At 38.8% G+C, this 27,797-nt stretch overlaps 3 protein-coding genes across 6 annotated transcripts; 2 read left to right on the top strand and 1 right to left on the bottom strand.

Annotated features, from left to right (window-relative positions):
- On the bottom strand, window positions 1–17,034 carry LOC114550184 (sodium- and chloride-dependent betaine transporter). 2 transcript variants are annotated; one of them, XM_028570789.1, is made up of 16 exons: window positions 16,951–17,034; window positions 16,409–16,607; window positions 15,633–15,767; window positions 15,124–15,264; window positions 14,754–14,874; window positions 14,030–14,083; window positions 13,242–13,371; window positions 10,725–10,859; window positions 8,628–8,731; window positions 8,409–8,533; window positions 7,588–7,700; window positions 7,379–7,516; window positions 6,597–6,699; window positions 3,578–3,678; window positions 2,007–2,153; window positions 1–1,452 (listed from the first exon to the last, which is right to left on the bottom strand). In XM_028570789.1, the coding sequence occupies exons 2-16, from the start codon at window positions 16,596–16,598 to the stop codon at window positions 1,288–1,290; spliced, it is 1,902 nt and encodes a 633-aa protein (XP_028426590.1). In that variant the 5' UTR covers window positions 16,599–16,607; window positions 16,951–17,034; the 3' UTR covers window positions 1–1,287. The 2 variants fall into 2 exon arrangements, with proteins under 2 accessions (XP_028426590.1, XP_028426588.1); XM_028570787.1 differs by having other exon boundaries at window positions 16,409–16,612; window positions 16,951–17,017.
- A 509-nt stretch (window positions 17,035–17,543) lies between these two features.
- Window positions 17,544–22,287, top strand: LOC114550185 (protein mono-ADP-ribosyltransferase PARP11). 3 transcript variants are annotated; one of them, XM_028570792.1, is made up of 8 exons: window positions 17,544–17,649; window positions 17,967–18,091; window positions 18,935–19,055; window positions 19,247–19,322; window positions 19,675–19,747; window positions 20,098–20,225; window positions 20,469–20,620; window positions 20,716–22,287. In XM_028570792.1, exons 2-8 carry the CDS (start codon window positions 17,975–17,977, stop codon window positions 21,030–21,032), a joined length of 984 nt encoding a protein of 327 aa, XP_028426593.1. In that variant the 5' UTR covers window positions 17,544–17,649; window positions 17,967–17,974; the 3' UTR covers window positions 21,033–22,287. The 3 variants fall into 3 exon arrangements, with proteins under 3 accessions (XP_028426593.1, XP_028426591.1, XP_028426592.1); XM_028570790.1 differs by having other exon boundaries at window positions 17,544–17,731; XM_028570791.1 differs by having other exon boundaries at window positions 17,544–17,876.
- A 54-nt stretch (window positions 22,288–22,341) lies between these two features.
- Window positions 22,342–24,594, top strand: parp11 (poly(ADP-ribose) polymerase family member 11). The gene is made up of 7 exons (XM_028571293.1): window positions 22,342–22,656; window positions 22,786–22,891; window positions 22,982–23,051; window positions 23,186–23,249; window positions 23,454–23,587; window positions 23,678–23,829; window positions 23,920–24,594. The coding sequence occupies exons 1-7, from the start codon at window positions 22,555–22,557 to the stop codon at window positions 24,216–24,218; spliced, it is 927 nt and encodes a 308-aa protein (XP_028427094.1). The 5' UTR covers window positions 22,342–22,554; the 3' UTR covers window positions 24,219–24,594.
- Window positions 24,595–27,797: the final 3,203 nt, after the last annotated feature.

Genomic DNA, 27,797 nt, shown 5'->3' with positions numbered 1-27,797 from the left:
ACAGAGCCAAGTTATTTTATTATTTTGTAGGACAAAAAGAATGTAGAAAGCCACACAGACCTTTGAAATATTGTTTTCTTAAAAACAGGAAACGTGATTCGTTCACTGAACTGACGAGCTGATCATCCTGAACGTGTACTGAATGTTGATCCACTCTGGTCATAAACTACTATGACCAGAATCAAAACAGACACCAGGATATTTAGCATACATATACTTTTAATGGGATTAATTGTGCACTAGATGGTCATTTGGTTGAAGATATATGGAGGTATATCAATAATAAACACAATAATTACCTCAATGACAAAAGAAGTAAGTTGTGCCACGTACAAACATTTAATGTCCATGCTAGTAAGAAAAAACTAATTCAGCAATGCATATGCAAATTCTGCATTTGATTAGGATGGATATTGCAGCATTCAAGTTTTGTCTGCATTATGCATTTCATGAAAAACAGCTACTACAATTTACAATTGCATGTAAAACATGCAATAACTCAAATGTTCCAGATGAATGTTTTAAAGGGAAAATACACCTTTTTTTATACATCAAAGTTTGTTTACAGGTCTTTGTGAGTACTACTGCATGTGTAGCATTATTGTCTTTGGTGGCACCAGAAGGAGCTGCATGAATTGCAATGAAATTGCCTCAAGTGATGTCACCTGAGGCAGCGTCGGTTGGGTCTGATAACTACAGCTTTGAAAATGAAAATAATCTGAAAGAAAGAGTGAGCTAACTAGACCTCTGTAGTCAGATCCTCATCTTGCTTTAAGGCTAGCAGCTCAAGGCTACATTAGCCGTTAACTAGCATAACACACTGACATTTTTGACAAAACTGTCAGCATTCAGGTTGCATTGTGGGCAATGTAGGTGCCAGGTTTTTACGAGGATTAAGACAATGCTTGGAATAAAAAAAAAGATGAGTATTTCTGGTTCTGTCCACTCAGAGTCCCACAGTATTACAGTATATTACAGTGAAATGCTTAATCAGTGAAGTACTTTTGTAAGCCCCTTACAGTAGATAGGATTATAGGTGTATAGAAAAAAGTATATTGCATTATTATTAATTCTAAAAATGATGTAAACACTAATGTACCAAAAAATTAAACACAACATAAAAAAACACAACTGTCCCTGAATACTCATGAAACGTGTAAACTTTTATACAATTTTGCATTTGATGAAAAAAATATATGTTTAAATTTTTTTGTTGTGACAAATTTGTACAATTAAATTGATGACATCTATGCACTAATTTGCTGCAGGTCTGTTCACCAGTGACCATCAAACCATGCTGAGTTCCCCCATCACCATCTTGTCGTTTTCCTCCACATGCCTGTTTGGCTTCACCTGTGCCTTGAAGATGACGTGGTTACACAGTGTGAGAATTGGCTTGTGTGGTTGAGCCTGACGCAGATCACTGGATGGTGTAGTCATTTTTTGGTCATTCTGATTGTTAGGAGGGAAATGCAATTAAAACACAATATTACGAAACATTAGTCATTAGTCTTTGCCAGACCTTCCTCCACACGCTGCGGAGGAGGGTCTGGCTAGTCCACACAGCATTCCATGATGGGAGAAAAACGTGCTCTGGTTTATTGGCATTTGTTTAAAACGATCACAATAGTAAGCTCCGCACTGAGCCGCTGCAAAATAGCCTCAGGAAGGAACTTGTTTTGGTGTAACGTGTACGTTCAAAGGTTGTTAAAGTCGTGCGAGAGAAAACTCTGATTTAACAGATCTGTCTCAATATACCCTGCAGAGATCTGAGGAGCAGTTAACCATAGTCCTCATAAATCCCCTGGAGTTTTAAATTCCAATAAAAAGAAAGCGGAAGGTAACGGACATCGGGGAAAAGACATGCATCCGGCGGGATTTCCTGCGGCACCGGAGCAATCCCGGAAGTGGAACGTTGAGGATATAGACTATGAAACATAGTAAAGCATCCATCACAGTAAAACAGTTAAGTGCTCAGAAAATTGACAACTTTTGAATTCACCCACCTTATACATTGAGATAAAAAAGAATACTGGGATGCACATCAGTGGAGTGATGATAAGTAGCGCTCCAAATACGTCACCCCAGATGCCGGGTTTATAACTGTACACAGTGAGACTGTGTGATTGTGTTAGGTCATACACCATTGTGACCTAGGGGATAAGAAATGGTCATGTGAGAGGGCTTAGCTGTAAAACAAGTGAGGTGGTGTGCTTTGTGGTGCAAGAGAAATAAATCTTAACAAATAGAAAGAAGTGGAATGAAAGCTTTCTCAAAGTGAATATGAATATGTGAAATGCTCTGTTTTAAATCACACTTGAATCAAATGGTGAAAAACTTAAATGGTTTAACCCTTGTGTTGTCCTCGGGTCAAATTTGACCCGTTTTTCAAAGTTTCTATATCAGAAATTTGGGATTCTTTCAACCGAATTGCCACCAAAATAACTTGGATGGTTCCCTACAGCCCTCTTCACAAGTGAAATTAAGGATCACATCTCTACTTTCATTGAATTGTGGGTGTTGTATTCAATTTCATAGCATTATCCTGACTAAACTTTGGCAGATCTGTGATAATCCATTACCTTCATTCCTCTGATCTTAACCACTAGTCCAAATCATTTATCATTTCTGTTTTTTTCTGTGTAAAGTGTAAAACTAGTGTAAATAAATAGGTCTATTGGTGAATATACTGCTGTTAATGGAGAAAAGAAATGCCAAAAACGTTGAAATAAGCGACAAAAAAGTAAAAAAAAGCAAGCATAACATGGGGAAAAAGCAACATAAATTTAAAAACAGTGTCTAAAAGAGGGTTAATTTTGACCCGGGAGGACAACACAAGGGTTAAAACATTTTGAATCAGGTAAATAGGCACATGCAATTAACGTTTCTCCAACTTGCAAAGGTTTAGTTTCTGCTAATAGTTCTCTCTCTCTATATCATTTGTCTCAAGGTTTCAGTTTTGTTATATTATTATATAACTTCAGGTTGATGAGAGAGAGGTCAGAAAGCCAAAACAATGAGCTGAAAGTCAAAGACCAGTGTGTGCCATTTTCCTCCACACTTTCAACTAGGCTACACGGTAATACTGTGAACTATGAGGCAGAAAAGAACAAAACAGAAAATGGACAGCATTTGTGTATTATAAATTATATATGATTTGTGTGGCTTAAACACACCAGTATGCTCCTTTAACTGACTTACCAACTCCCGTTAAGAATGAATATGCCTGCTGAACTTTCTGATCTTGTACTCATCACGCAGTGAAGTGTGTTTTAAAACAGATGCGTTCACATTTTCAGCAGGTAAAAGGCAGCAGTCTCACCTTCTCTTTCCCATATGTGAGCTCAAGCATAAATACTGATGTGACAAAATGAAATATGTGAAACACTCAGCAAAGACAGAAAGGCCAGGAGAGAAGGGGAACAGGAAGAAGCAAAGATAAGGGGCAGCACAAGATCTGTGTTCAGAAGTGATATAAGGTAGAAGATAATGAATACACATGAAACCATGAGGGGAAATAGACATTAAGACTAGATGAATCAATAAGAGAGATGTGACACAGGTGTGAGTATCTCACCCCACAGATGAGCGGCGTGATGAACAGCCAGCAGTACTTCAGCACGGGGAATGGTAGGTACCCGATCATGTCCTTAATGTTGTCATAGAAACGGTCCACACCTGCAAAGTCATGGATGGGAGGTGTTAGTCGATCAAAGGGCACAAAATGTTCTGTTTTACAGGGAGCACTCTTAAACACATGGGGGCCTTGACTGAGATGGTGAAGCCTCAACTTTGTGACATCCAGTGGTATTTGTTTTTCTTTTTCGATAAAACGATATAGGTTGTTTATTCCTACCCTCTTATACAGAGATCTTCAACAGGGGGTCCTTTTTGCTAAATTAAAATGAATCCAACAAAGCAGGGAGTAACCTGCTTTGCTCCCGTAATAATTACGGGAGGCCACTAGATGGCGCCACCACTATAAAAGTTAACATGAGTAATATACTGCTTGCACAAACGACCTATGGGAGCGTTTTTCAGGGGAGGATAGTCTCATTTTTTCCTAAACCTGTCTATAATTATATGTTTGTATGACCCGTAATGGAAGGAACCAAAGTATACTTTAAAAATAATTGAGTATTTCCATTTTAATACTTCACTACTCCACTACATGAGTACTTTATACTCAACTACATTTATTTAACTATAGTTAATTTAACTACTTATGCATTTAGAGATACAGCATTAGTAACATAATCTAAGATAGCATTTTGGTTTTTATTTCTGTTGCATACTATCAAATGTAAGTGTCAGATGTGTCATATGATTTATTGCTAGGAAACATGTAATGTGACGTTTCAACACACAATGGAAAATAAGTGAACAACTAGTAAGGAGAGAGGGAAGAGGAAGAAGAACCAAACCAACAAAAAGCATATATCCAGGGAAATGAAAAGGAAGACCGCAGTCGGAAGCTGAGGAGGAGTGAAGGAGGAGGAGGACTGAGGTGGAGATGAGAAAGCTGCTCACCTTGAGCTGCAAAAGAGAGGAGAAGAAGAACTACAGAAAGAAGGAGAGACATTAAAAACAGACTGATATGAGATTGGTCAGGTGCATGACATGGCTGATGGAACAACATCCACGGATTGATTTTTGCAAATGCACAATAGAGGAATAAGTTGTCGAACCCATTTAGGAAAGCAGACATGGCTCCAAAAATTATACACCAATCAACCCCTGAAACTAATGTAGGTGTAGGAGGAAAGTAAGTGGCCTCATTTAAATTTGGGTGAGGAAGTTTCTCCACACGTAACACTCACTCTGAAGAGGCAGAGAGGCTGAACAAATGGCTAAACAACTCAAAGTGGGGATGAGGAAGCAGCTGCAGAAATGGATCAATATCTCACTCTGCATCACTGCCTGGACCCAGATTCTTAACCCTAATGGTCAGGATTTTTCATGAGAGCCCTTAATAGGAATATGGCTTCAGTTCCTTGAAGGAAAATTGCTTGTCTTGAGAAAAGAATGCAATGCAGATGCTCTGAGAGATGAGTTGTGAAGACAATTATAAGAAGAGAGGAATTCTCCACCCACATGTTGTAATTTAGCCAGTAAGACTGCCGATAATGAAGGTGTGGGAAGAAGATTTACTAGAAATGATGGGCTGAGGAAGACTGCAATATGGAAATGGAGGATTCATATTTGTGGTATAGGCATTGGACAAATCCTGACACATTTGAGGAGAAGAAACAAAAAAAAAAATGCATTAAATACTGCAGCAGGTGTTGCTTTTGGTTTGAGTCCAGTAGATAGAGCACTCATCTCTATCTAGTCTAAGATAAACTCTACAAACTGCCACTACGCTCAGCTGACAGATGGACGGAGTTGTTAAATAAAACACAGAGAAATACCTGATAGTCTGATTATTCTCCTTACTACAACTGGTATGTACTGTAGCTGGGTTTTAAGTTAGATCATTGTTATAGTGATCTAACAAGGCTGTTAGGAGTATCAAACATGGTTGTGTCAAACTAAAATACTAAAAGAAAATAGGAATAAGAGTCTGCAGCCTTGCATGCTGCTCTGTGAAGTTGTAATTATGTCTACTCTTAATAGACGATGGTTAGATGGTTCGGAGTAACAAATAATAACGGAATAATGCTAACTCTCCCAATGTTCGACCCAGGTGAAAAAAGCTTCTGGGGGGTTGTTTGGCTTGAGGTCATGGTGCAAAGGACCCTAGGGTGAAATTACTCCGAACCATCACTTTAAATAGGTCCTCACATATACCTGTTTTACCATTACCATAATAATATCCTTGGTTTTGATGGTGCATGGCTGTATACAGTACTTTCAGTTATTACAGGAGACATTAATAGTTTTTATTGTGCATGTATTATCTATCATTATATTCAGTATTTCAGTTTACTAAATACAAAGTGCATTTGAGGCTGATGGAATATTAGCTTTGCAGAGATTTGGTCATAAACCAAAGTATTTAATTTGGGACACAAATTGACCCAATGATGGTGCTAGAGGTAAAGTCAGGTGATCACCGAGTCGTTAGGATTCATTGTCTGGGCACCATGGATGTCTCATAAAAAAAGAGAAAAGATTTATTGAAGCCTCTGAAAAAAGTGCACACAAAGCACAGATACCCTAAGAAGAGTGTATCTGCAGTATATGTGGTGAATTATGCATTATTATGAGTATGGGTGGTGGGGGGGGGACTCAATATACATATTCTAAAAGAAAAATGAACACAGGATCCTGTTATCTTTTCAACTCATCAAAATGTCCTTTCTTTTGTTGGTAGAGCTCTTTCAATGTAAAAATAAAACTGTAGCTATCAGAAGCTGGCTTCTTACAGATAAGATTGTACAGATACAGGAAGTTGATTACATATATGAAACACGTTCCTTTGTTGGCAAAATTTTAGACCTGAAATTAAAAGGCTTTAGATATTTAGATCTTTCGAAATCATTTAAAGTTAGTAAATGACTTGTGTGTTGAGAAACAGTGCAGCGGTAGTTCACTGCTGCAGTGCATAATAAAAAGCATGTAGTGCAGTGATAACGGCCAATGGCGTGACTTACCATACACCCAGGCAATGACAGTGGTCTCAAAACAGGCAATAATGAGGATAGTGGTTCCACTGGGACCGTAGTGGTCAATCAGCCGGAAGAGGACTATCCCTCCCTGAAACATTAGGAGAAAAACACAAAATAAAAAGGACTTTTCTGCTATTTCCTGTGCGCCAGTAGAGCACGAGATTACGATATATGTCATACATCATGAAATTTAACCCTTTAATCAAGTGTAGCATAAAGTGTATGTTCTATCAACACTTTTACCAATTCCCCTTTGTCTTACACCACCCATTTTAAAATAAATTATAATAAAAACACAGCAAGGTTATGCTTTGTTTGAGTTAGTTTGTTGATAAGGAAGATGAAGCGTTTACAACCATGCTAGCAGTTATGTGAGGCTATGCAGAGGCTTTAAGCTAAATGCTAACATGTTTAGCAGGTATGTTCATTATCTTGGTTTAGCATGCTCATATTTGCCAATTAGCACTAAACACAAAGGACAGCTGCTGTTTTAAAGGTATATGGTCATGAACTAAAGTTTAAAATAAAATATTTAAAAAGTATCTGAATGTGGTGCTAAATGAAAAACTAAGGAATAACCAAAGTTATTACAATTCTTGCTGTGAAGAACAGAAATGTCTGAGCCAAGTTTCATGGCAGTCCATCCAACAGCTGTCAAGATATTTGACTCAGTTGACATACAGTAGTATATGGATCTGCTGTCTATCACACAGTACTTTTAGCGTCTTCAATCCAACATCCCGTTACTCTCTCTCTCTGCTGCATACCTCAGAGATGAGGGGCAGCCCCAGTAGAAAACAGGAAGCAGCAATGACCAGAGCCAGGACCTCTCTGCTGCCCGTCCTTCTCAGCTGACGTGGGAACATGTCTGTGATGGCTGTGGCCAGGCTCTCCACGCACACAAACTGTGAGGACAGACACAGATTATTTGTGGATGTAATGTGATGCTGAAACACTGATGCATTACATGCAATACCTGAGTGTCCAGGCCCAGGAAGAGGACCATGAGGAAGAAGAGCACAGCCCAGAACGATGATGCAGGCAGCAACGACAGAGCCCTTGGATAAACTATAAAGACCAGACCAGGACCTGTAGAAAGCACATGAATGCAGCTATGAACACATGAGAGTGTGCTGCAATCTTCATAATTTCGTGAAAGAGAAACATTTGTTATCCTTCAATCATCTTGCTAAATGCTTTCCAAAACAAGATTTAAAAATAAAAAGTCACACCACAAAAAAATAACATAACCATAAGACATATAACAACAATAAAATTTGTCCGGATAAAAATGTAGAAAAGGTAGGACTTTTGCCACCGGCCACAAAAAGAAACATTCAAGTAAAAAAATCTTTTAACTGCGTGTGAACATAAGATGCCATCTTGTGGACATTGTTGGTTGTTGTTGTCACTGCCAGAATTAAAGCCACCATGCATTAGAGCTGCAACAATTAGTTGATTAGTCTAGTCAAAATTAATGGGCAGCTGTTTTGATAATCAAACAAATTATATTAATTTAATTTATATCAATCTTTTTATTAATATCAAACACTTGCTGTTTCTAGCTTCTTAAAATGAGGATGTAATGCTTTGTCGTATACTGTACATGATATATAATCTTTTATGATTGTTGGTTAGACAAAACAACAACAAAGACATTTGAAGATGCCCCAAAAAATTATTTTGCAGATTAATCAATATTGAAAATGATATATTAATTGCAGTCCAACAATGCATAAAATGAAATACAGCAAGTGTTTTGAGATATTTCAAATCCAACAAATGGAAAGAACTCACCACTAGAAACAACTTCACTCATCGGTACGCCCATGTCGTGAGCCATGAATCCCAGCACTGAGAACACAGCAAAACCAGCAAAGATACTGGTGGCACTGTTCAGGCAACATAGTGCCAAGCAATCCCTACAACATACCAAGAACAAGGGCCTGCACTGTCAAAGAGCACATGAATGTGAAACTGTACATGTGATGATGCGCTGTGTGTGAGGACACTGACCTGTAGCAGTTGTTGTTGTATTTGTTGTAGCTGCCCAGAGCGGTCAGTACTCCCTGACACACGGCGAAGGAGAAGAACACTTGAGTCCCTGCATCACGCCATATCTACAGTGGAGTGGGTAAGACATTGGCTTCTGAAACATTTGCTGTACACTGAATGTTGAAATTGTTAAAATGACCCAGAGCATATGCTTTTAATCAACTTCTTTCCTTATAGAGGAATAAAAAAAAGAACTTGCCAGAACTTGTTGTGTTCCTGCATTCACAGATGTGATTGAGTGTGCACTACATATGCGTTTGTGTTTGTGTCAATCCATGTTGGTGAGTGGTGGGGGAGGGTTTGTTGACATGAATGTCAGTCTGCGGGCCCTTGTTCTCATAGCATCTGGTTACCATTAGAGTCTCGCCCAGTAAAATATGGGCAAGGCTCCAAAGCAATATACAGGCCCCTACTCTGGCCCTGTGGTGGGCCTGATTTCCCCCCTAGCCTCGGGTCAGAAATGAACGCCTCAGTCCGTGGCAAAGGATCTTTACATCTGAACAAAGAGGAAGCTGTTGTGTCTTTAGAAGCATGCGTTTTATTTTGAAGTCCTCTCCTGTTCTGGATACAGATTCACACACGCACACAGACACAGTGACATAAGGAGACACATGCACACATTAAACAGACCCCAGATGCAGGCCAGAACTCAATTTCATCTGGGCTTCAAGCTAAAACATTTGCATGCTAAAGCAGCACTCATAAGAAACATCTGTTTTCAGATCTGGTTTTAAGAGCATCTAGCATAGCATTAATCTGCTTTTTGACCCATAACCGCTTTCACCTGCTTTCGACATACGCCAAAAAACATTCTCACAGTTGTTCCCTTTTCTTCCTTCCATGATTACATGCTGAGATTCCCACAATGGTTCAGAGCTGTATGACTAGATGTTCTTACAATAACAGGAAAATTTAGATGATCAGAGTTCAAATTGAGTTGTATGATGCATCCAAATGATGATGGGATTAGAGTTGTGTCAAAATTAATGTCAAATGTGACAAATAAAAAAATGATTGATTGAAATTAGCAACATAGGAGTCCAGTCAAAGAGATAAAGAGTGAAAAAGAAACAAAACATAACTTCCACAAGCAAATATCTTTACCACTCACAGGAATGTTCATGCAAACATATGTATGCACATCCACATGCACACAGAACAAAAAGGAAGAGACTCCCCTCAAAGACATGGGGTTGTCTGAGAGTCACTGCCCTCTGGTGATTACATTTGACCCCTGAAGTCCTGCAGTGAATTGTCAAGAGGAAGACGTAGAGATAGACTGAGAAGCAGGGTGAAGGGGAAGGGAGAGGGGTGACGATCTGTTTTGTGGGAGAAAGAGTAATTTTTCATAAATCGTTGCTGCAGAAACAGAGGCTGTTATTGTGCAAGAGCATGCATCCACAATTCACCCTCTGTTTTTTTTTTCCCTTTTCGTTTTAGAAATTACTTCACCATGCTGAATAAAAAGCAGATCTGCTGTAAGAATGTAATACAGTGTGCTCATTTTTCTGTAAATAAAATCATTCATTTTCAATTATGGTAAATTGCTGACTTCAGTTTCAGCTTAAAGCAAGTTAAATTGACTTTTTAATAAGGTAAATACACCTTTAAAATGTGTTAGAAATTCCCCATGGAAAGAGTTGGTTTTTACTCCTGTGTGATGATGTTACTGTACATGAGGGGGAAGCTTTCTTTGACAAACTTCTCACTGAAAAATGATCCTGGTTTGCTTTTCTTGTTAAGACTCTGTCTTGGGACCGGATACAAGATTTAAGGCAAAGAGAAAAGGAGGCGTGGGGGGAGAAAGAATAACAGGACACTGTATTCATTCTGTTCGAACACAGAGGAATCTAACAGAGAGAGAGAGAGAGAGATAAGCATTGAGAAACAAAGAGACAGATGATGTTCTGGTTGGTTGTGAGGTCAACGCTCTGAGTTCTAATGCCTCTTTCTGCACGTTTACTTTACATAATTTCTGTACTGTGCATCGTGTTTGTAATGTTGTTTTCCAGATGCAAACACTGTTAACGACAGTTGATGATGAGCGTGAGTTCTTACATGTGGATCAGTGATCCTGCTGAAGTCAGGAGTGAGGTAATATCTCAGTCCCTCGCCAGCTCCTGGGAGTGTCACTCCACGGATGAAAAGGATCAACAGCATCAGGTAGGGGAATGTAGCAGTGAAGTAAACTACCTACAAACACAAAAAAATATACAAACAGTAGGTCATGATTTCATATGTACCCTCAAAAAACATTAAACCTGTATTAAATGATTTCTTTAGGCAGCAGAAACAAGCAGAAAACACAACACTGGCATATTCTCACCTTTTAAATTTGATATGACAAATGTGTTAGCAAACAGCTTTCTTTTTGCACATCCAGTGTATGCAAGTCCATTATACAGTCTCTTTTTGGCTCTGTTTTTGGTCTCCGCTAGGATTACCAGATGTAACAGTATGGCTGTAAACCCTACCATCTGGCTCATCTCTCTCGTGCCGGATGGCAGGCATTCTGCTACCCTGTCGCTATCTCGGCTATTTATTTTGCAATGGCACTGCCAATGACATCTGGGGCTTAGCGCAGACAAGCCAGAGCATGTTTTCTCCTCTAACAGAATGTGAACTCGTGCAGCCAGACCATTTAGGTCTCCACCAACTCACGAGTGACATTTCTGTCTCTTTAGCTGCTAAATGCTCCACTGTGTTCACAAGCTAGTTGCTAACTTTGTCTTCCATTTGAAAACGCCTCCATGCCGCTAGTTGGAAATGATGCTGAGTGTGGTGAGAATGAACCACGAAACACTCCATAGAGCTTAAAAAGTTCAAATCCTTAAGATTTCCCTCCTGGTTGATTTGCCGACACTAACTTACTGGTGGTAACTGCAAGTATGTTTGCCTTGAGCGGCTACTCTGTCAGATGGGCAATGGAAGAAGAGAAACTCCTGCATCTGTTTACAGTAGGGTGACCATACGTCCCGGTTTGACCGGGACAGTCCCGATTTTGAAGTTAATGTCCCGAGTCCCGACAAAAGCCTGTCGGGAAGCTAAAATGTCCCGGTTTTAAGAGGAGCGGCGTAAGACGATTTTGCTGGGGCTTGAGCCCCGAATGTTTTGAGTGTATTCCCAAATGTAACTTTTTCGGTAGATGTGTTGCGTTTGTGTATTTCTGCAGTAGATTCGATTTTCCACCTCCGATGTAGAGCAGCGTACGGCCACTTCCCTAGCTAAACTCTTTGTCTCATTCAGACACCCAAACAGGGCTCTGTGTCTGTCAGAAGGTCTGAGAGCTACAGCAATCACGTAAAACCAGACTATGGTGCAGGTAGATTTCTGAAATAGTGACTTTATTCTTGTAATAGCCTATTATAACTTTATTTTTCTCAAAATCACGACTCCTCCAAATCACAGAGAACACAGATATACTGTATTTTGAATGTGCACAAAGTTTTGGACATTGCTCAAACACATCTGAAATATTACAGTCCAGGGGTTTATTAATAGGCCTACATTAACAACAAAAGAGCAAAACAGGAGGGAGGAGTAAATGATGCCTAGGCTACATGTGTGCTGACTCAGCTATAATTAGAAAAGTCCATCCAAAGGAAAATACATATTTGAAAGCAATACATAATGCCTGTTAGCCTTACTTCAATATATTCCATTATGTTTTTATATTTGGATTGTAATCTATTTTTCTCTTTACGTAACAATATTTGAAGAATTGATTCAGAAAAAGGTAGAAATAGGTGCATAAAAATTCACCAGAATGCAGGAAATGAAGTGTTTAATGCTCAAAATTTTCAATCATTTTAATTCTTTTGGGTGTTATTGGAATAAATAACACTTCAAAAATCTTTTTTTAGAAAAGTCTCAACATAAATCTCATTCTGAACTGAAAAAGGCTGTTGCTGCAATTTTGTTAATTTTACCGGAAAAAAAAAACCAAACATTTATTATTAGATGAGGAGCCTATGATCAAAATAATGAAGTTACTGTCTATGTCTGATCTTGGCTGGCACATGTTCACGTTAAAAAGCGTGTGCGCGTGCACAAGCACTACGGTCACACGCAAAGTGTCCCGGTTTCAGCTCCCGGAAATCTGGTCACCCTAGTTTACAGTGCACCCAAACACTACACATCTATGCACATGCCCCAGCTTTTGTCTTCCACATCATGTCCAGTCCGTGCAAGCATTGTTTCCTGTGAAGCTCTGGAGAGTGGGCATACAATTTAAATCCCAGACAGGAAAGTCGGACTCCGCCAGTAAACATTACAACTACTATAGTACATAGAGAGGCAATTACAGAACGCAAACACGTACATCAAATGGCTATTGCTGAAACAATGTTGGGCCATAAATACTTTAATTAAATTCTAAATTAAAATCTTAAGGATTATAACCTCATCTGCACTGATGACTCTGGATAAAAATCAATCACCTATTTTCCTTCATATCATCTATACCAATCACATAGGAGTGAAGGTAGATAGAAAGAAAGGAAGATGAGTTAAACAAGTCATATATATGCAATCTTAATATCAGGTACTGTATATGTATGCAAAAGGAGTACCCGCCTTTCCTGACGATTTGATTCCCTTAAAGATGCAGAAGTAGCATATTATCCAGGCAAGCAGGAGACACAGAGCCAGGTCCCAGTTTATCTTACCCAGGGACATGTCATCTGACATCCTTAACACACGGTTACTGTGGGGAAGAGATCAGACACATGAACACATGTATACAACTGCATCCTCTGCAAACAACATGCAGAATGATGGGTGCACAGATGTGCAACACATGTAAACACATGTTTCTTCATTCAAAAGCTTTTTCCCGCTTCACATAAACACAGCCTGCTACAAATGCATCATGACTGCACTGAAAGCTTTATTTCCTTTTAGCATGTCCATGACAGTGGAAATGCATTCAAATACAGCAAAAGGGCAAACATCTGCATCGTAAATACGTCAAAATCTGTCATGGTTTATTTTGGATGGCTTTAGTTTATATTATGGAAGCTGCAGGGAACAGAGCACATATTGTTTTCATCATGCAGCACAGTTGATTTCTCAATATCTGTTCTCAAAAAAAAAAATCTGGAGACTATCATGTGAAGAGCAGCAGCCACGTTTCAAAAATATCTACAAATGAGAAAAAAATAGGGGTGTTTTTTCTTCATTAAAATCATGTTCTCCAAGCACCTCAACAGTAAAGATGGCCTCTTGGTATCTGGGAAGAATTAAAAGCTATTGCTGAGGAATGCTCAACCCAAAGACAAGCACACTGGGGAGGATGATATTACCGTCAAAGCTGTTTTCTCATGTTTTAAGAAGATAAGTGGATGAGTAAGTGTGTTTCTCACATCCAGAACTCCTCTTCCGGTGACCTGCCCTTCAGCAAATGGTCCATTTCACTCCTGGACGTATTAAAACACAAGCAAGTAAGTGGAAGTTAGTTGAAATCAAATAATAATTTATAACAATGCTTCTTAATTGTTTTAACTTTGGATAGGTGATCAATCAATGTAGTTTTATTTTCTAAATAGTCTCACACGGACAAATTTAAATGGGTGTTAATATCACTATGAGACAGATCCAAGCTAGCTGTTCCCCCGTTTCTTCATGCTAAGTTAAACCGGCTGCTGGCTGTTAGCTTTATAATTACCGTATGAGAGTGGTATTCAACTTCTCATCTAACTTTCAGCAGAATGGCAAATTAGCGTATTTCCTGAAATGTCTGACTATTATTTGAATATGGCATTTTTCTACCATTTGACACCCCACTGATAAGTCATTTTGATTTATTGGGTGTACTTTTCACCCTCAAACAGTCCCAAATAAGCAATAAACAGATGTTTTTCAAAGTTTTTATTACAGAAACAGATGTAAGGACATCCTGTTCTAAACACATGAAAGCATGGGTGTGTCACAAAGCTGCTACATCTACAGTATGAAAGCCAAGACTAATCCCTGTTTCTTACCATTCTTTTTATGTAGCGCATCAATATGATGAATTCAGTACTTGTCACAAAATTATAAATTGTGATAGTTCACCCAGTACAGTTTGACAATAAAGATGCAACTTACGTGTAATTGAAATTCTCAAAGTCGTCAGGTGGTGAGGTGACGTTGTACAGAAACGACCAGTTGGAGCCATTTTTAAACAAATGGGGGTTGGAAAAGACACTAGAGCGACTGTGACATGCCTCTAAAAGGAGAAAGAGAGATAAAGTTGAGTTGGGTGTTGCATGCTTCAACATGTTAAAATTTATTTTGTGCTTCCTGTCAAGTCTCTAAGAAAGCCAATAAGCTGAAACTTGTTAAGCCACAATTTGATCTTTCTATTATCCACTATTTCCTATTCCCTGCATAGACACAATAAGCACACTGCTAGTCAAATACAGATGTGTTTAAACAAGCCAGCGTTGATTTGATTGAGTCACAAAACATGGCTTACCAGTGTTCCACCAGTTGTCACATGTGGACCAGGGCAACGGGCTTTTGAAGGACTGATACAGGTAGAAGATAGCCCAGGCCAACACCACGATATAATAGATGTTCAGATAGACCACAATAACTTGGGACGCAATCCCCAACCCTGCAGGACACAATGAGTTTTTTAATATTTTGTAAAAGTGTCTGGCTGTTGTCTTCCTCTGTAGAAGAATGCAACAGCTACAGTTAATCAGTGCCTCCAACACTGAGATACACATGTAAGTACATATGTTATTTAGTTAAAAAAATTGATGGTTCTCAGAAAACTTTGATACAAGTCTAGAATATTTAAAAAGGCTAATCTGGTTTTGTTTGGGGGATCTGGTTAGAAACACTGAAAGATTTAAAGGTATGCCTAATATCTTACTACATGAATATCTTCAGTGTATTCCAGCATGCAAAAAGCTATATTTCTTTCCAGTAACAATGAAGAAAGCCCAATGATCAAATCTGTCTAAGCCTTATTTTTACCCTCGGACATGGGACATATCTTCCTCCAGGCGGTCACCCCGCCCTCACTGGTGTATTGTCCCAATGCCGTCTCCAGGAAGAACACAGGGATGCCACAGAAGAAGAGGAACACAAAGTAGGGGATGAGGAAGACACCTGCAGGCATATATAGCCATGAAGAAGAGTCACTTGTATGTAATGTAAAGCAGGGGTTCCAGACCAAGATTAAAAGTTGATTATGCAACTAGTTAAGTGGGGTGAAAGAGGTGATGAAAGAAATTATAGTGGTATTACACAAATTCCCATGTTTCTTGGGAGAAATCTCAAGGACCCCGCCTAGAGAATCATGAACAGTTGTTAAAGAACTAAAGTAAAACAATATATTGGCATCTGTACAGAATAATTAAACTCAAATTTAAAATTATGAAATGCTTTCTGACTATGAAAACGCCAATGTAAACCATTCTTGGAGTGAATCCAGTTTGCAATTTAGATGATGACAAATACAATATTTTTGAGTGACCTCTCCACTACTCTCCCATTTTATTAAACATGCATGCATTAACACATTGCAACATGCATATGTGCACAGACATGCAAATGCACGTGCACGTGCATGTGCAAGCACGCGCACACACACGCACACACACACACACACACACACACACACACACACACACTTACAGCCAATACATTTTATTATATAACCTTTATTTAACCTCAGCAGCCATTTATTTTATATTAGGCTACCGCCAGCAAAAATCCCCCATAGCCTATATCCAAACCCGGTCCCTCACCTCCTCCATTGCTGTAGCACAGATATGGGAAACGCCAAACATTCCCGAGGCCAATGATTTCTCCAGCCATGGAGAATATAAACTCCATGTTGTTGGCCCATTTCCCCCTAGGCTGAACCCCTTCCTCAGGTGCCCCTTTATCTGGCTCCGAGACTCCAGCAGGAGCGCCTGTGGCTGTTTCCTCAGTCATGGTCTCAGTCTATTCTATGCACACATAATAAACACAAAATGCAAACCTGTTATGTCTGTTATGTTCTCTCCAGCTCGCCCATATATGCAGATATATACCAGAAGCATTTACAATTTAATTAATAGTTTTCAACTATATTCTAAAAGCTCACACTGCAGTAAGCTATATTAGTAGTCCTCTCAGGTTAAATCATAGCCACAAAACTCGAAATGCCATTAACTGCATACGACTTTTAGAGAAATAACTCGACGAACTGTACTAAAGATTGCAAAAATTACACTAAGAACATAAGGAGGCAATTAGCCTCAATATTCCTAGCTTCTTAAAATAAATATGAATGCAGGTAACTCACCCGTGAACTTGCAGTGGGCAACGACTGACTGACTGCGCGAAGTTCGAAGAAAAGCTTTATTACAAAGATGGGTGGGTGTGTCCTGATGGGCACCCCCCCCACACACACACACACACACACACACACACACACACACACACACACAAACACACACGTCAAATAGGCATTCTTCATTTAGTCTAAGTCACGCATAAACATACAATATTTTGTACGTAAGCGTGCAGAAGCGTAATGCATTCACTTGAGAAAAGAACATTTTCTCAAAACGTTTTCTGAAATAATGATAATTATATATAATTATATTAATTCAGGAAAACTGGACAACTTTTTTTTCTAAAGTGAATGCATACGCTTGATCCCTACGATATGGCATGCAATGAAGGGGAAAAAGTAAAGTTGATTGACGACATACGTTTAAACTATTCCACCACTGCTGTTTGGTTTTAGTTCATAACCGAAAAAACATGTTTTAAGTGGAAGCAGCAACATGTTAAACCCATAGATAGACAGTATATGGTTAAACCCCCCATTTGATTTTTCTAATAGAGATCCTGCGTACTCTGCATGATAGGAGGGAGGAGTTACATCACAATGACGCATTGACGTTTTGTGCGTGACGAACCAGGAAATAAAAGTAAACAACGCATAGGAAGACGAAAGTGTTTTGTAGCGTCAGTCATCCATTCTCATTCGGACTCTGTGAGTTTTTGTAATTCATAATGCATGAAGGATTTATATCGCGATAAGGACAGGGACCCAGTTAGAGACAGTCTGGAAACCGGTAAGACACTCGTTGAGAGACGAGTCGGGTGCGGCAGTCGCTAATGATAGCTAGCTCGATATGGCAATTTCCTGTATTATTTGAATTTGTTTACAGAATGAAATGCCATCACAACTATGGCTTAAAAACATCTCCTTGACGTTAGGTTAGTCACACGAATAAAACATCACCATACCTTCTATTTTAGTTGCTAATTGCCTAAGTGTGTTCGCGTCTTTTCACTTATTAATTCTAGATTTAGCTATGTTAGCCATCAGGGCGTCGGAGGAGGAGTCCACTGAGATGGAGGAGATGGACACCTCAGAGCCCAACTGGTGCTGGTTCTACTTGGCTGAGTGTGGAGTGTGGCATATGTTTGAGGTAGTTCACAGGACATGACAACTTTACACATTACAATACACACATTCTTACAGTCCTTACACTGTTTTCCCCGCCTATTACCCTTACCTTTGTCATACCTGGGTCTGTAATTGTGTGCAACTGAGAGCCAAAAGTCTGCAGGCTTTAATGTCAGTCAAAGACTACTCGGTGCAATGTCACAGACTAGCTCTTCATTGTTGGTTGAGATCAAATAATCAATAAAATGCCCACTTGTAGTCTTGGGGTGGCACCAAAAATGGCAGTTAGAGGCTACTGTCAGTCCCATTGCATTGTTAATTACCAATCACCCATTAACCTCTAAATATAATTAATTGTTAGTTATTTTTCAAGTCAAAATGCCAACCATTTGATTGTTCAAATGTGAGAATTCACTGCTTTACTTGTCCTTATTTTGTTGCAAATGTAATATTTTTTGCTTTTGGACTGTTGGTAGAACAAAAAAACATTTCATGATGTCACCATGTGCTCTGGGATATTACTAAACATTAGACTAGGAGTGCAATGAACTATAATTTACATTATTGATTAATCTGCAGATTCATTTTTTAGTTGTTTGGCTTTAAAATGTTAGTCCGTGGGGAAAAATGCTTTACTTAAGTCTAATGTGACATATTCAAATTAATTGTTTTGTCTGACCAACAGCCCAAGAGACAATACTCAAGTTCCTATCAGCAGCAAATGCTCACAACAAAGTTCTTGGAACTAACAAATGTCTGCCCTTTTGCTTGAAAAATTACTTGAATGATTAATTGATTATCTAAATAGCTGCCACTTAACTTTTTGTTTCATTAGTCTAATTATATTTCTCAATTTCCCTGTCAGATTGATCCAAGCGCAGCCTGCTCTGTGACTAGTTCTCAGATTGAGCAGTGCTACAACAGAAACCAACGAGGTGTCATGGAATTCTACACAGCCAAGTACACCTACAGACTGGACTTCTCAGGTATGATGATGATGATGATGAGTTAGTTGAAGTTATACAAAAGGTACTTCATCAGACAGAAAATATTCAGCCCTCAAAATTATGAAAGATAAAGCAGTCAAGAATTCTTGGAAAGATTTTGAGTCAGAATTATTCCTGTTTCAGAAATTGTGCATGAGAGTGGCTCTAATCTTTGTTGAATTCCTCACCAGTGATGCGACAGATAAATGTAACGACAGGGAAGCAGCGGCCAATCAAACGCTCCCTCCACTCTGCAACTGGCTTCAGGTAAAATTTGTTGAAAATTAATTCATCCCTTTATCAAACAAAGACATTTATATTGAAGCAGGCAGGGTGTGGCTGCGAGTAAAGAAACCATGCTTTAAATGAAAGGTCAGTGTTCAAGCATGTGTCAGCCTCAGAAATCCTTGATTTAAAGTCTAAATTCTTACCAGCTCCATGATATGGAGATGCCCTGCAGCTGACCCTGAAGTTTGATCTCTCCAAAAACAAAAGGAGCAAGTACATCAGGCATTAGAATAGGCTTTCTTTCTTTATTGCATTCTTAATTTCCTGTCTTATACTGCTTTAACACTTTAGTTGTTTACCCCTCTTGTCTCTCTTTCTCTTGTTCTGTCAGGTTTATTTGTGATAATCTCGCCTTGCCTGTTCCGTGTCATTGGGAGAGAATCAATACAGATGAGCCCTATCAGGTGAGTAAAATAACACACATTACTGTGACACACACCTCCACTAAAAATGTGGTGTGTGTACACACACACACACACACACACACACACACACACACACACACACACACACATATTGTGGTAGTGAGTAGGGTTAGCATTTTTCCCCAGAGGGTTATTATTGAAATAACATATGAATGTTTTTACATTATACTTTGTATTTACAATAACATAAAAACCAAACATATTCTCACTCTGCAGTTGTTTTACTGTTCTTTGGGCCATTATTTCTTTTTTACTTTCCAGCCAAACGTTGACAGTGTAGCTCACTATTACTTTCACTGTTTAACCCATGCCTGATTGTGTTTTTGCAGCTCATCCAGCTGGGAAGAGACACCTATGAATTTAAAGAAGTCGCCAGACTGTATGAAAGGACTATGGATCATCCAATCAAATCTATCCAGAGGATTCAGAACCTGGACTTATGGGAATTCTTCTGCAGGTAGACAATTGTTGTATTGTTGTGAGTGGAAAGTGCTTGTTTGTGTTAGCAGAGAATTCTGCCGTGATTGGGATTTGACAGACAAAGCTTGCCTTTCTGTTAAAGTAAATCAACAGAATGAAACCCAGTTGAGAGCATTCTCACTTTTACTGAAGCATTTAAGTAATTTCGAAGCAACATCTTAAACCAGTAACAGATTTATGATCAGTACTCTGTGTTGTCATTCATTGGTTCTCCCCTAAGGAAGAAAACACAGTTGCGAAAAGTCAAGCGCACATTGGATATTGAGGAGCGAATGCTGTTTCATGGCACGGGACACAGCAACATACAAGCTATATGTACATTTAACTTTGACTGGCGGCTGACAGGAAGCCATGGCGATGTCTATGGCAAAGGTAGATCCTTCTGTGTTGTGATGTAACATCATGAAACAATTCACCACACTTTTTGGGCCTGAGTTTAACATTTTATTAAATTTTTCTTCCCACAGGGAGCTACTTTGCCCGGGATGCCAAATACTCCAGTAAATTCTGTCACACCACAGGGAAGCACCACACCACCCTGCAGAGACACGGACTCGCCCCACCAATATTTGCTAGTGAGCCGTCCTACAAGACCATGTTCCTGGCCAGAGTGCTTGTTGGAGAATACACGGTCGGTCATCCTATGTACTGCAGACCGCCCTCCAAGGATGCCAGCTTCACCAACTTTTATGATAGTTGTGTGGACGATATGGCCAATCCAAAGATTTATGTCATTTTTGACAGCAATCAGATTTACCCAGAGTATCTGATTGAGTTCTACTGAAGCCTAACAAGAAGACTTTTCATGGAAATATTTCAGAAACATAATCAAATGATGGGATGAAAATTGAAAAAAGAAGAGGCTTAATGGACGTTTGCCTTTTCGTTCCAGTCGGATCTAGTGCCTAACTGGAGCATGGGTCATCTAAAGTGCCTTTGGGGAAAAAAAATCAAGAAGACAATAAAGACTTTGTGTACAGTTTGTACTGTACAGTATATTCTAAGACGGGAACCTTGTGGTCGGAATGTTTCTTTGACGTAAAAAATGATGAAAATACTGAGGAAAGATCAGTCTTTGTGGCAAATTTTGTATTAAATGCAAAAATCTGCGCTTGCTTGTTCAATATCTGTGCACAGTTGTTTTAAAATAAGAGTGGCACTTTGTAGGTTATAAGTGATGTCCTGCCATCGGCTACAGCCCCTCCACATCCACAGTGCCACGCATGGGCTTATTTACAAGTCATGTAGACATAATTCCAAATGACGAAACCAAAAACCACACCATGTTTATTCCTGCTCACTCTTTCAGCAACGTGACCTGTCATTTACGGACATCAGCATCTGTGTGTACCTAGTACAACGTTTTATGTAGGCATGGATTATTTTTTTTTTTTTAAAAAAAACACGCTTCTACCTCTTCTTTTTTTTTTTTTTTTTTTTAAACTAGCATCAGTGGACTTTTTCCCCTTTCTATGAAAGGTTTTGTAATTTTGTCACAATGACATAAAGTTGTGATGTCGTGTTCAGTTGTGGTCCTTGAGCAATATGTTTCTGTGTATCTTTTCTGACCATTGACCTCAATCTTCAAGAGAATTGACAATGGCCAAGGCTGGATTTTGTATGCGTTTCATTCAAAACCAAAACAAGATCAGTTCTAGCATCACATTTGACTTAAAACCATCTGTGTGTGATGTCATCACCTGCTAATAAGCAGGTTAGCTTTTCACCTGGTGTAAATTTATCTAAAAAATTGAATGTAGCCAGCACATGTATAGTACTGTAATGAAAGTTAACCACAAAATGTAATATTGCTTTGCCGTGTGTGTGTGTGTGTGTGTGTGTGTGCGCGTGTGCGTGTGTGTGCGCGTGTGCGTGTGCGTGTGCGTGTGCGTGTGTGTGTGTGTGTGTGTGTGTGCCACAAGGTGGCGTAACAGTCACATAACACCACAGCTGTGTGTTAGTGTAGGGGTGTATGAAGCCATATATGTGTGTGTCTGTAGTTTGCATATGTCACAACTAATAAACTAAAACAATTCCAATATAAGTATATTAAACTATTTCTTTTTGAACATATTTCAGAGAAAAAGACTGATGATAAATGATCTTGTGCTGGTAACAATGGCACATGCTCTTCCACTGCAACATGAGAAAAGCCAGCCTACCTCAGAGGTGTGGCTATGAATGACATCTAAAGAGAAACACCGATGTCAGCGTTATTAGCTCCCTGAGCACACCAGAGAGAGGAAGACCAGTTGTAAAAACATCTTTATTTAGCTTTTGTTGTGATATCTATTTAATTTCTTTACATGACAATGTGCGGCAATGAAGAAGTGGAATACATGGACACATCAGACACCACCTGGTGTTGGTATTACCTGGCAGACTGTGGAAGGTGGCACAGATTTGAGGTACATTTTGAACTTTTCTTTATTATCTGAATTTAAATATCTTATCACATCACAACCATGTCTACAGAGTAGAATGCCTGAGGTATAGCTAACCTTTTGTTACCTCCTGTCCATCCTGCAGGATGACCCGATAACCCCCTGAGAAGTGAGGATATTGAAAATGATTACATAAGAAAATCAAAAGCGGTGTTAAATACACATTCACTCAACTGCCACAGCAAGATTGATTTTTCAGGTATCTGACTACATTTCCTTGTTCACATCAAGTGATTGCTCATTTATCTATAAAGAACTTAGTTGACATGACTTCTGTGTTCTTGTACAGCAATGTTACAGACTGACAATGCAACAGGAAGGCAAAGAAGAATCCAGCGGGGCTACAACATTGAGAGAAGGTAAAATGATTTTTAAAATGCACAAATGTAACAAATGATTTACACTCGACAGTGAGACATAAGTGAGTATGGTTTCTCGCCAAATGAAAGTGAAACTCAGCACAGTGGAAACTAGTTTCTGTTTCCTCCCACAGTTGCTCTTGCTTCAGTGCTCCTCCTGTCTTTTGGGAAAAGGTTGACCCCACTTGTCCATACCAGGTGACAATAACTGACAATCAATGTATTAATACTATTTAGTAAAGCAAGTTGTGACCAAGTAATTACAGTATATGGAGCTACAACAGGCAAACAGACAAAAACCAAGTTAGAACCACAGTAGAGTTAGCGTTACAACATTAAAATGCTTATTACATGTGTATTTTTAATTATTATTTATTTACATAATTATATGTTATTTTACAGTTAATTGCTCTGAGTGAACTCTGCCCTGAGTATCAGACTGTGGCAGGTTATATGAAGACCGAAGGGCTCTTGAACAAATCCATTGTATCAATCAGCAGGATACAGAATTTCGACCTATGGGACATATATTGTCGGTAAGTACGTATCCCTCCCTACCCTTCATCCCATTCATCATTTCCCTTTCTTTGTAATCAAAGTGCTCCTTCTCTTTTATTGTATCAAAGGAAAAAGAAACAGTTAATCAGAATCCAAGGTGTCAAAGAAATTCAGGAGAGAAGACTCTTTCATGGGACCAAAATCAAAAATGTTGACAGCATTTGCAAGTATAACTTTGATTTAGGATTATCTGGAAAACATGGCAGCTCGTATGGCAGAGGTAAGTTAAATGACTTAAAAGTATATAAACAAAAACAAAATAAGCGTAAATGTAGGTCTGACTGATCTGAGTTTCTTTGTTTTTATTAAGGAATATATTTTGCAAGACATGCATCATTTGCAGACAAATACAGCACGGCCAGCAGGGATCCATTGCCGCTGTATGGCAGGGAAACGCAAGGTCTACAGGGGGAAAATACTAAGATAATATTTTTGGCTCGGGTGATTATCGGAAAATCAACTTTTGGACAATCTTATTTCCAAAAACCTGATCATGGAAGTTCTGAAAATTCTCATCACAGCTGTGTGGATAATATCCAACATCCTAAAATCTTTGTTGTTTTTGATCCAAATCAAATATATCCAGAGTATTTGATTCAGTACAGATGAAGTCAAGAGAGGATCTAGAGGATGTGCAATATCAACATCTCTATCATCTCTTTATCAACATGTCTACCTTACACTGTCTGGGTGAAAAACTTTCCAGCATACTGTAACTTTTGATGGCTTCAAAGATATTTTTACAACACTTTTTTAACAACATTTTTAAAAGGAGCTAGAATCTGCATTAATGTGAATGACATATCTATTCAGCTATCATGGAAATTATATGGTCCGACGAAGTGTAGTTTTTAAAATGCATTAATACAGGTTGACTTTTGTCACATTTGTTTACAATAAGATAACATTCATGACCACATTTCGCAGATTTGTCTTTGATCCTGAAACAGAGGAGCTTCATAAATAAATTAGCTGTCACAACCAAACAAAATCTATATGTCTTTATTCATCTTCCAATTTTTTTTTATTATCTGTAATATTACTGGGATAAATTGAATTGAATTGAATTGAATAAAAAGCCTAATAACTGTGGTTTCATGATGATGCAGGGCAGCTGCTAACGATTCTAGCCCCACTTACACCACACACTCAGATTACAGTCAGAGTATTCAAATGAGCAGGTGTAGTGTAGACTTTGTTAGCAGGACATTCAGTACCTTTATCTATTACCAAGCACCTTCAACAGGAGCGTGGAAATCAAAACTTAACTCACACAAGCCAGAAAACTTGTTGCACTGCTCTCTGCAGGTGTCAAATTTCAATACACCCAAATCTGTCCATTCACAACTTATGCAAATAATTCACCTGCATCACTGTCTGTGGTGTACTTTACATTCTTTCCATTTCCATTCCTGCCTGCAAACATAAGTGAAATTAATAATAATAATAATAATAATAATAATAATAGATAGAGAATTAAATGTATCAGTATTTTTTCGTATCTGACTAGAACTTTATTGTACGAAAGCCCTTAAAGGTAAGGTGAAAATTTTTTTTTTGAACATTGTTAGCCAAAAAGTTTAGGAGATAGTATCTTGTACGTAGGTAATTTTTTTTACCTTGCCTTTCAGGGCTTCCATATTATTGTGTTACCACAGGCTTGTGTTTTCTAAGGGCGTTTATTCACCTCGCCCTCATTCTCCACATCTTGAAATGAAGCCAACTGTACTAAAGGGAAACTGTCAGCAGAGGTCGCTGTTGACACATGCATCATTAGACATAGAGGTCGAAGTCTTGGCAGAGATCAGTACTGGCTGGTCCACATTATGTTTCCGGGTTTCTAATGGCACGTTTGCCATTATTTTTGCACTAAACTACCTTCAGAGTGAGTCAGCAGTCCCTGTTCCAACATCATCATTATTAGTTACCCAAGGCTCACAGCCAGTGGTTATATTCAGTGGTGGGAAGTAATTGAGTATATTCACTAAGTACTCTACTTCAGTACAATTGTAAGGAGTATTTTAATTTCATGCTACTTTTTTATACTTCATCCTCCTCCATGTGCATCTGGGTCAAGTGTCTTTGCAATAAATAGCTTTTAGTGACGCGATGTATGCCCAACTGTTTAATTAAACCACATGTAATGCCCCTGAACTTCAGTTCATGGAAACACCAAGACATAAGGCACCATCCAAATGCTTCCACTACTCCCATATGCTTGCCATGCAGACGTTGTGTGGAGCAGTGGGAGGAAACCTTTCATGTGTCATGGGCCTGCCTAACTTCCTTCCCTATTGTGTAGTTTTAGGGGTTTACTTTAACTAGTAGGCCCAGGTGTTGCTCCGCTGTCAGAAGTCATGTCTGCCGGATATGAAACACATATCGCCATCATGTGTGAATTACTTTTATCTTCTGAATGACAAAAGGCAGTTTATATTTAATTGGAAGTTAGGTGTAAAGTACAGTAAGTACAGACTGTCTTCACTGAGGGAAATTGTACCTCAGCTGCAATTAGACAGGATGACTTGCTTGTATTGTTTCTCTTGTGTGCTAAAGGAGACTGGAACTGAGGATCCTTGGCACCACTCCTGGTGGTGTTCAACCCCACAGGCAGACAGAAAAAGAGGTTATCAAAGTGTTTCCTCATTAGGGTTGAAGCTAGTGTGACCTGAGAAATACAGATACGAAATGTTACATCCATTGCATCCATTTTTGAGACATACCCTGAATTTGATTTGCTGTAGCATGGTTTCATATTCCTAGAACTTGATTTCTTATGTACTGATGTTCATATACTCCTGTCTGTGTAGTTAATTGGATAAGACATATTAATCACATTACTATCCAGTGGAATCCATTTGACTCCATAATATATAATACAATATTTTATTATTACATTAGACGGAATGTTTGACAGTGATAAGAAAACTCATAACATTGCCATTCCACAATCCCCAGGGACATGCACACACTAGCACATAGACACACTCATTATTTTTATTATTTCATCATTCTATGCTCTAACATATTCACACACCAATTGATTAATTTGTAACAAGGGGCAAAGAAATCACAGTCACTTGTCTCTATTTTTATTTTTTTACTTAAATATTAATTTATTTTGGCTCAATATTGTATGGAGCCACATGTTTATGTGGCTGTTTACGGGTATGGTATTGGTAGTTTTTGTAGTTGGAGCTGTTTTCCAGAACCAGGCCATCATCTCTGATCTCTGATCATATAATTGGTCCTGTGGGTGAGATGGGCAGATTCAGTGATGATTCTAGCAGATGGTGTTTCAAAATAAGGTAGTTTCTATGCATAACATTCTTGATTCAGTGTTTTTATTATTACATAACTACATTTTTCCTTTTTTCATTTGTGCTAACTTCTAGTTTGAAATGTGTGAAACTGGGGCTGTGAGTTCTTGCAACTCAATGAATCAAGTTTGATATCTTCTTAAATATTTACAGCTTGGTGTGCTCAAAGCCTGGCATGTGATTAGAACCTCTTTGATGTCGGCTTGATCAGATGATATCAACATGTTGAGTTTGTGAAAAGACCAAGTCTAATTACTGTGGTTCCTCTCAGAGATGTGTGTGTGTGTGTGTGTGTGTGTGTGTGTGTGTGTGTGTGTGTGTGTGTGTGTGTGTGTGTGTGTGGCACTATTCTTTTCTGTCTTCAATGAAACCAAGACTAGCTAACGGCACTTGAGAGAAATTACTTCCTTTCTACTTTATTAAACATTTAAACATGTCAAACACACAACAATATCTCAGTTAAATGCAAACTAGTTCAGGAAGACAATTGCATCACTACTACACTTACATGACATACTCTTCTCAATGGATATCTGTTTGTTGAACATGCCACGAAGAAGGCAGTTTTGAACAAGGAAGTAAAGCCAGTGTCCATAAAACATAGGCAGTTAACAGTGCTCTGCTTGCTCTTTATCTCTTCTAACTAACTGCTGCCACTCTGCTCATTTGCTAAATCTTCTGTTAAGTGTGCCGTAAACACTTGCTGCTACTTATGCTGCTGCTGCTGCTTATGTAATTTAGAATAGACCTTTTTCACAACAGGCCTTTTGACCTTTCATGGCAGGAGAGGCATAGGTGTAATTAATAACGAAAACAATGGCTCCCTGGAACTGGCTCCCATGAGTGGAATGCAGCCATCGTTACTGTT

Source organism: Perca flavescens, chromosome 23 (assembly GCF_004354835.1).
Source record: "Perca flavescens isolate YP-PL-M2 chromosome 23, PFLA_1.0, whole genome shotgun sequence".
NCBI lineage: Eukaryota > Metazoa > Chordata > Actinopteri > Perciformes > Percidae > Perca > Perca flavescens.
The sequence above is the reverse complement of the archived record's forward strand: the minus strand, read 5'-3'. Positions and strand labels throughout refer to the sequence as shown.

Excerpts from the sequence above, each read along its gene's own strand:
- LOC114550184 (XM_028570789.1), bottom strand. The coding sequence starts at position 16,598 with ATGACTGAGGAAACAGCCACAGGCGCTCCTGCTGGAGTCTCGGAGCCA. Across the intron at positions 10,860-13,241 it reads GAATCAAATCGTCAGGAAAG|GTAGTTTACTTCACTGCTAC; the intron begins GCGGGTACTCCT and ends TTGTGTTTGTAG. Across the intron at positions 7,517-7,587 it reads TCCTGGGCCTGGACACTCAG|TTTGTGTGCGTGGAGAGCCT; the intron begins GTATTGCATGTA and ends CTGTCCTCACAG.
- LOC114550185 (XM_028570790.1), top strand. The coding sequence starts at position 17,674 with ATGAAGGATTTATATCGCGATAAGGACAGGGACCCAGTTAGAGACAGT. Across the intron at positions 18,092-18,934 it reads GAGTGTGGCATATGTTTGAG|ATTGATCCAAGCGCAGCCTG; the intron begins GTAGTTCACAGG and ends TTTCCCTGTCAG. Across the intron at positions 19,323-19,674 it reads CACTCTGCAACTGGCTTCAG|GTTTATTTGTGATAATCTCG; the intron begins GTAAAATTTGTT and ends TTGTTCTGTCAG.
- parp11 (XM_028571293.1), top strand. The coding sequence starts at position 22,555 with ATGACAATGTGCGGCAATGAAGAAGTGGAATACATGGACACATCAGAC. Across the intron at positions 22,657-22,785 it reads GAAGGTGGCACAGATTTGAG|GATAACCCCCTGAGAAGTGA; the intron begins GTACATTTTGAA and ends GCAGGATGACCC. Across the intron at positions 22,892-22,981 it reads CAGCAAGATTGATTTTTCAG|CAATGTTACAGACTGACAAT; the intron begins GTATCTGACTAC and ends GTTCTTGTACAG.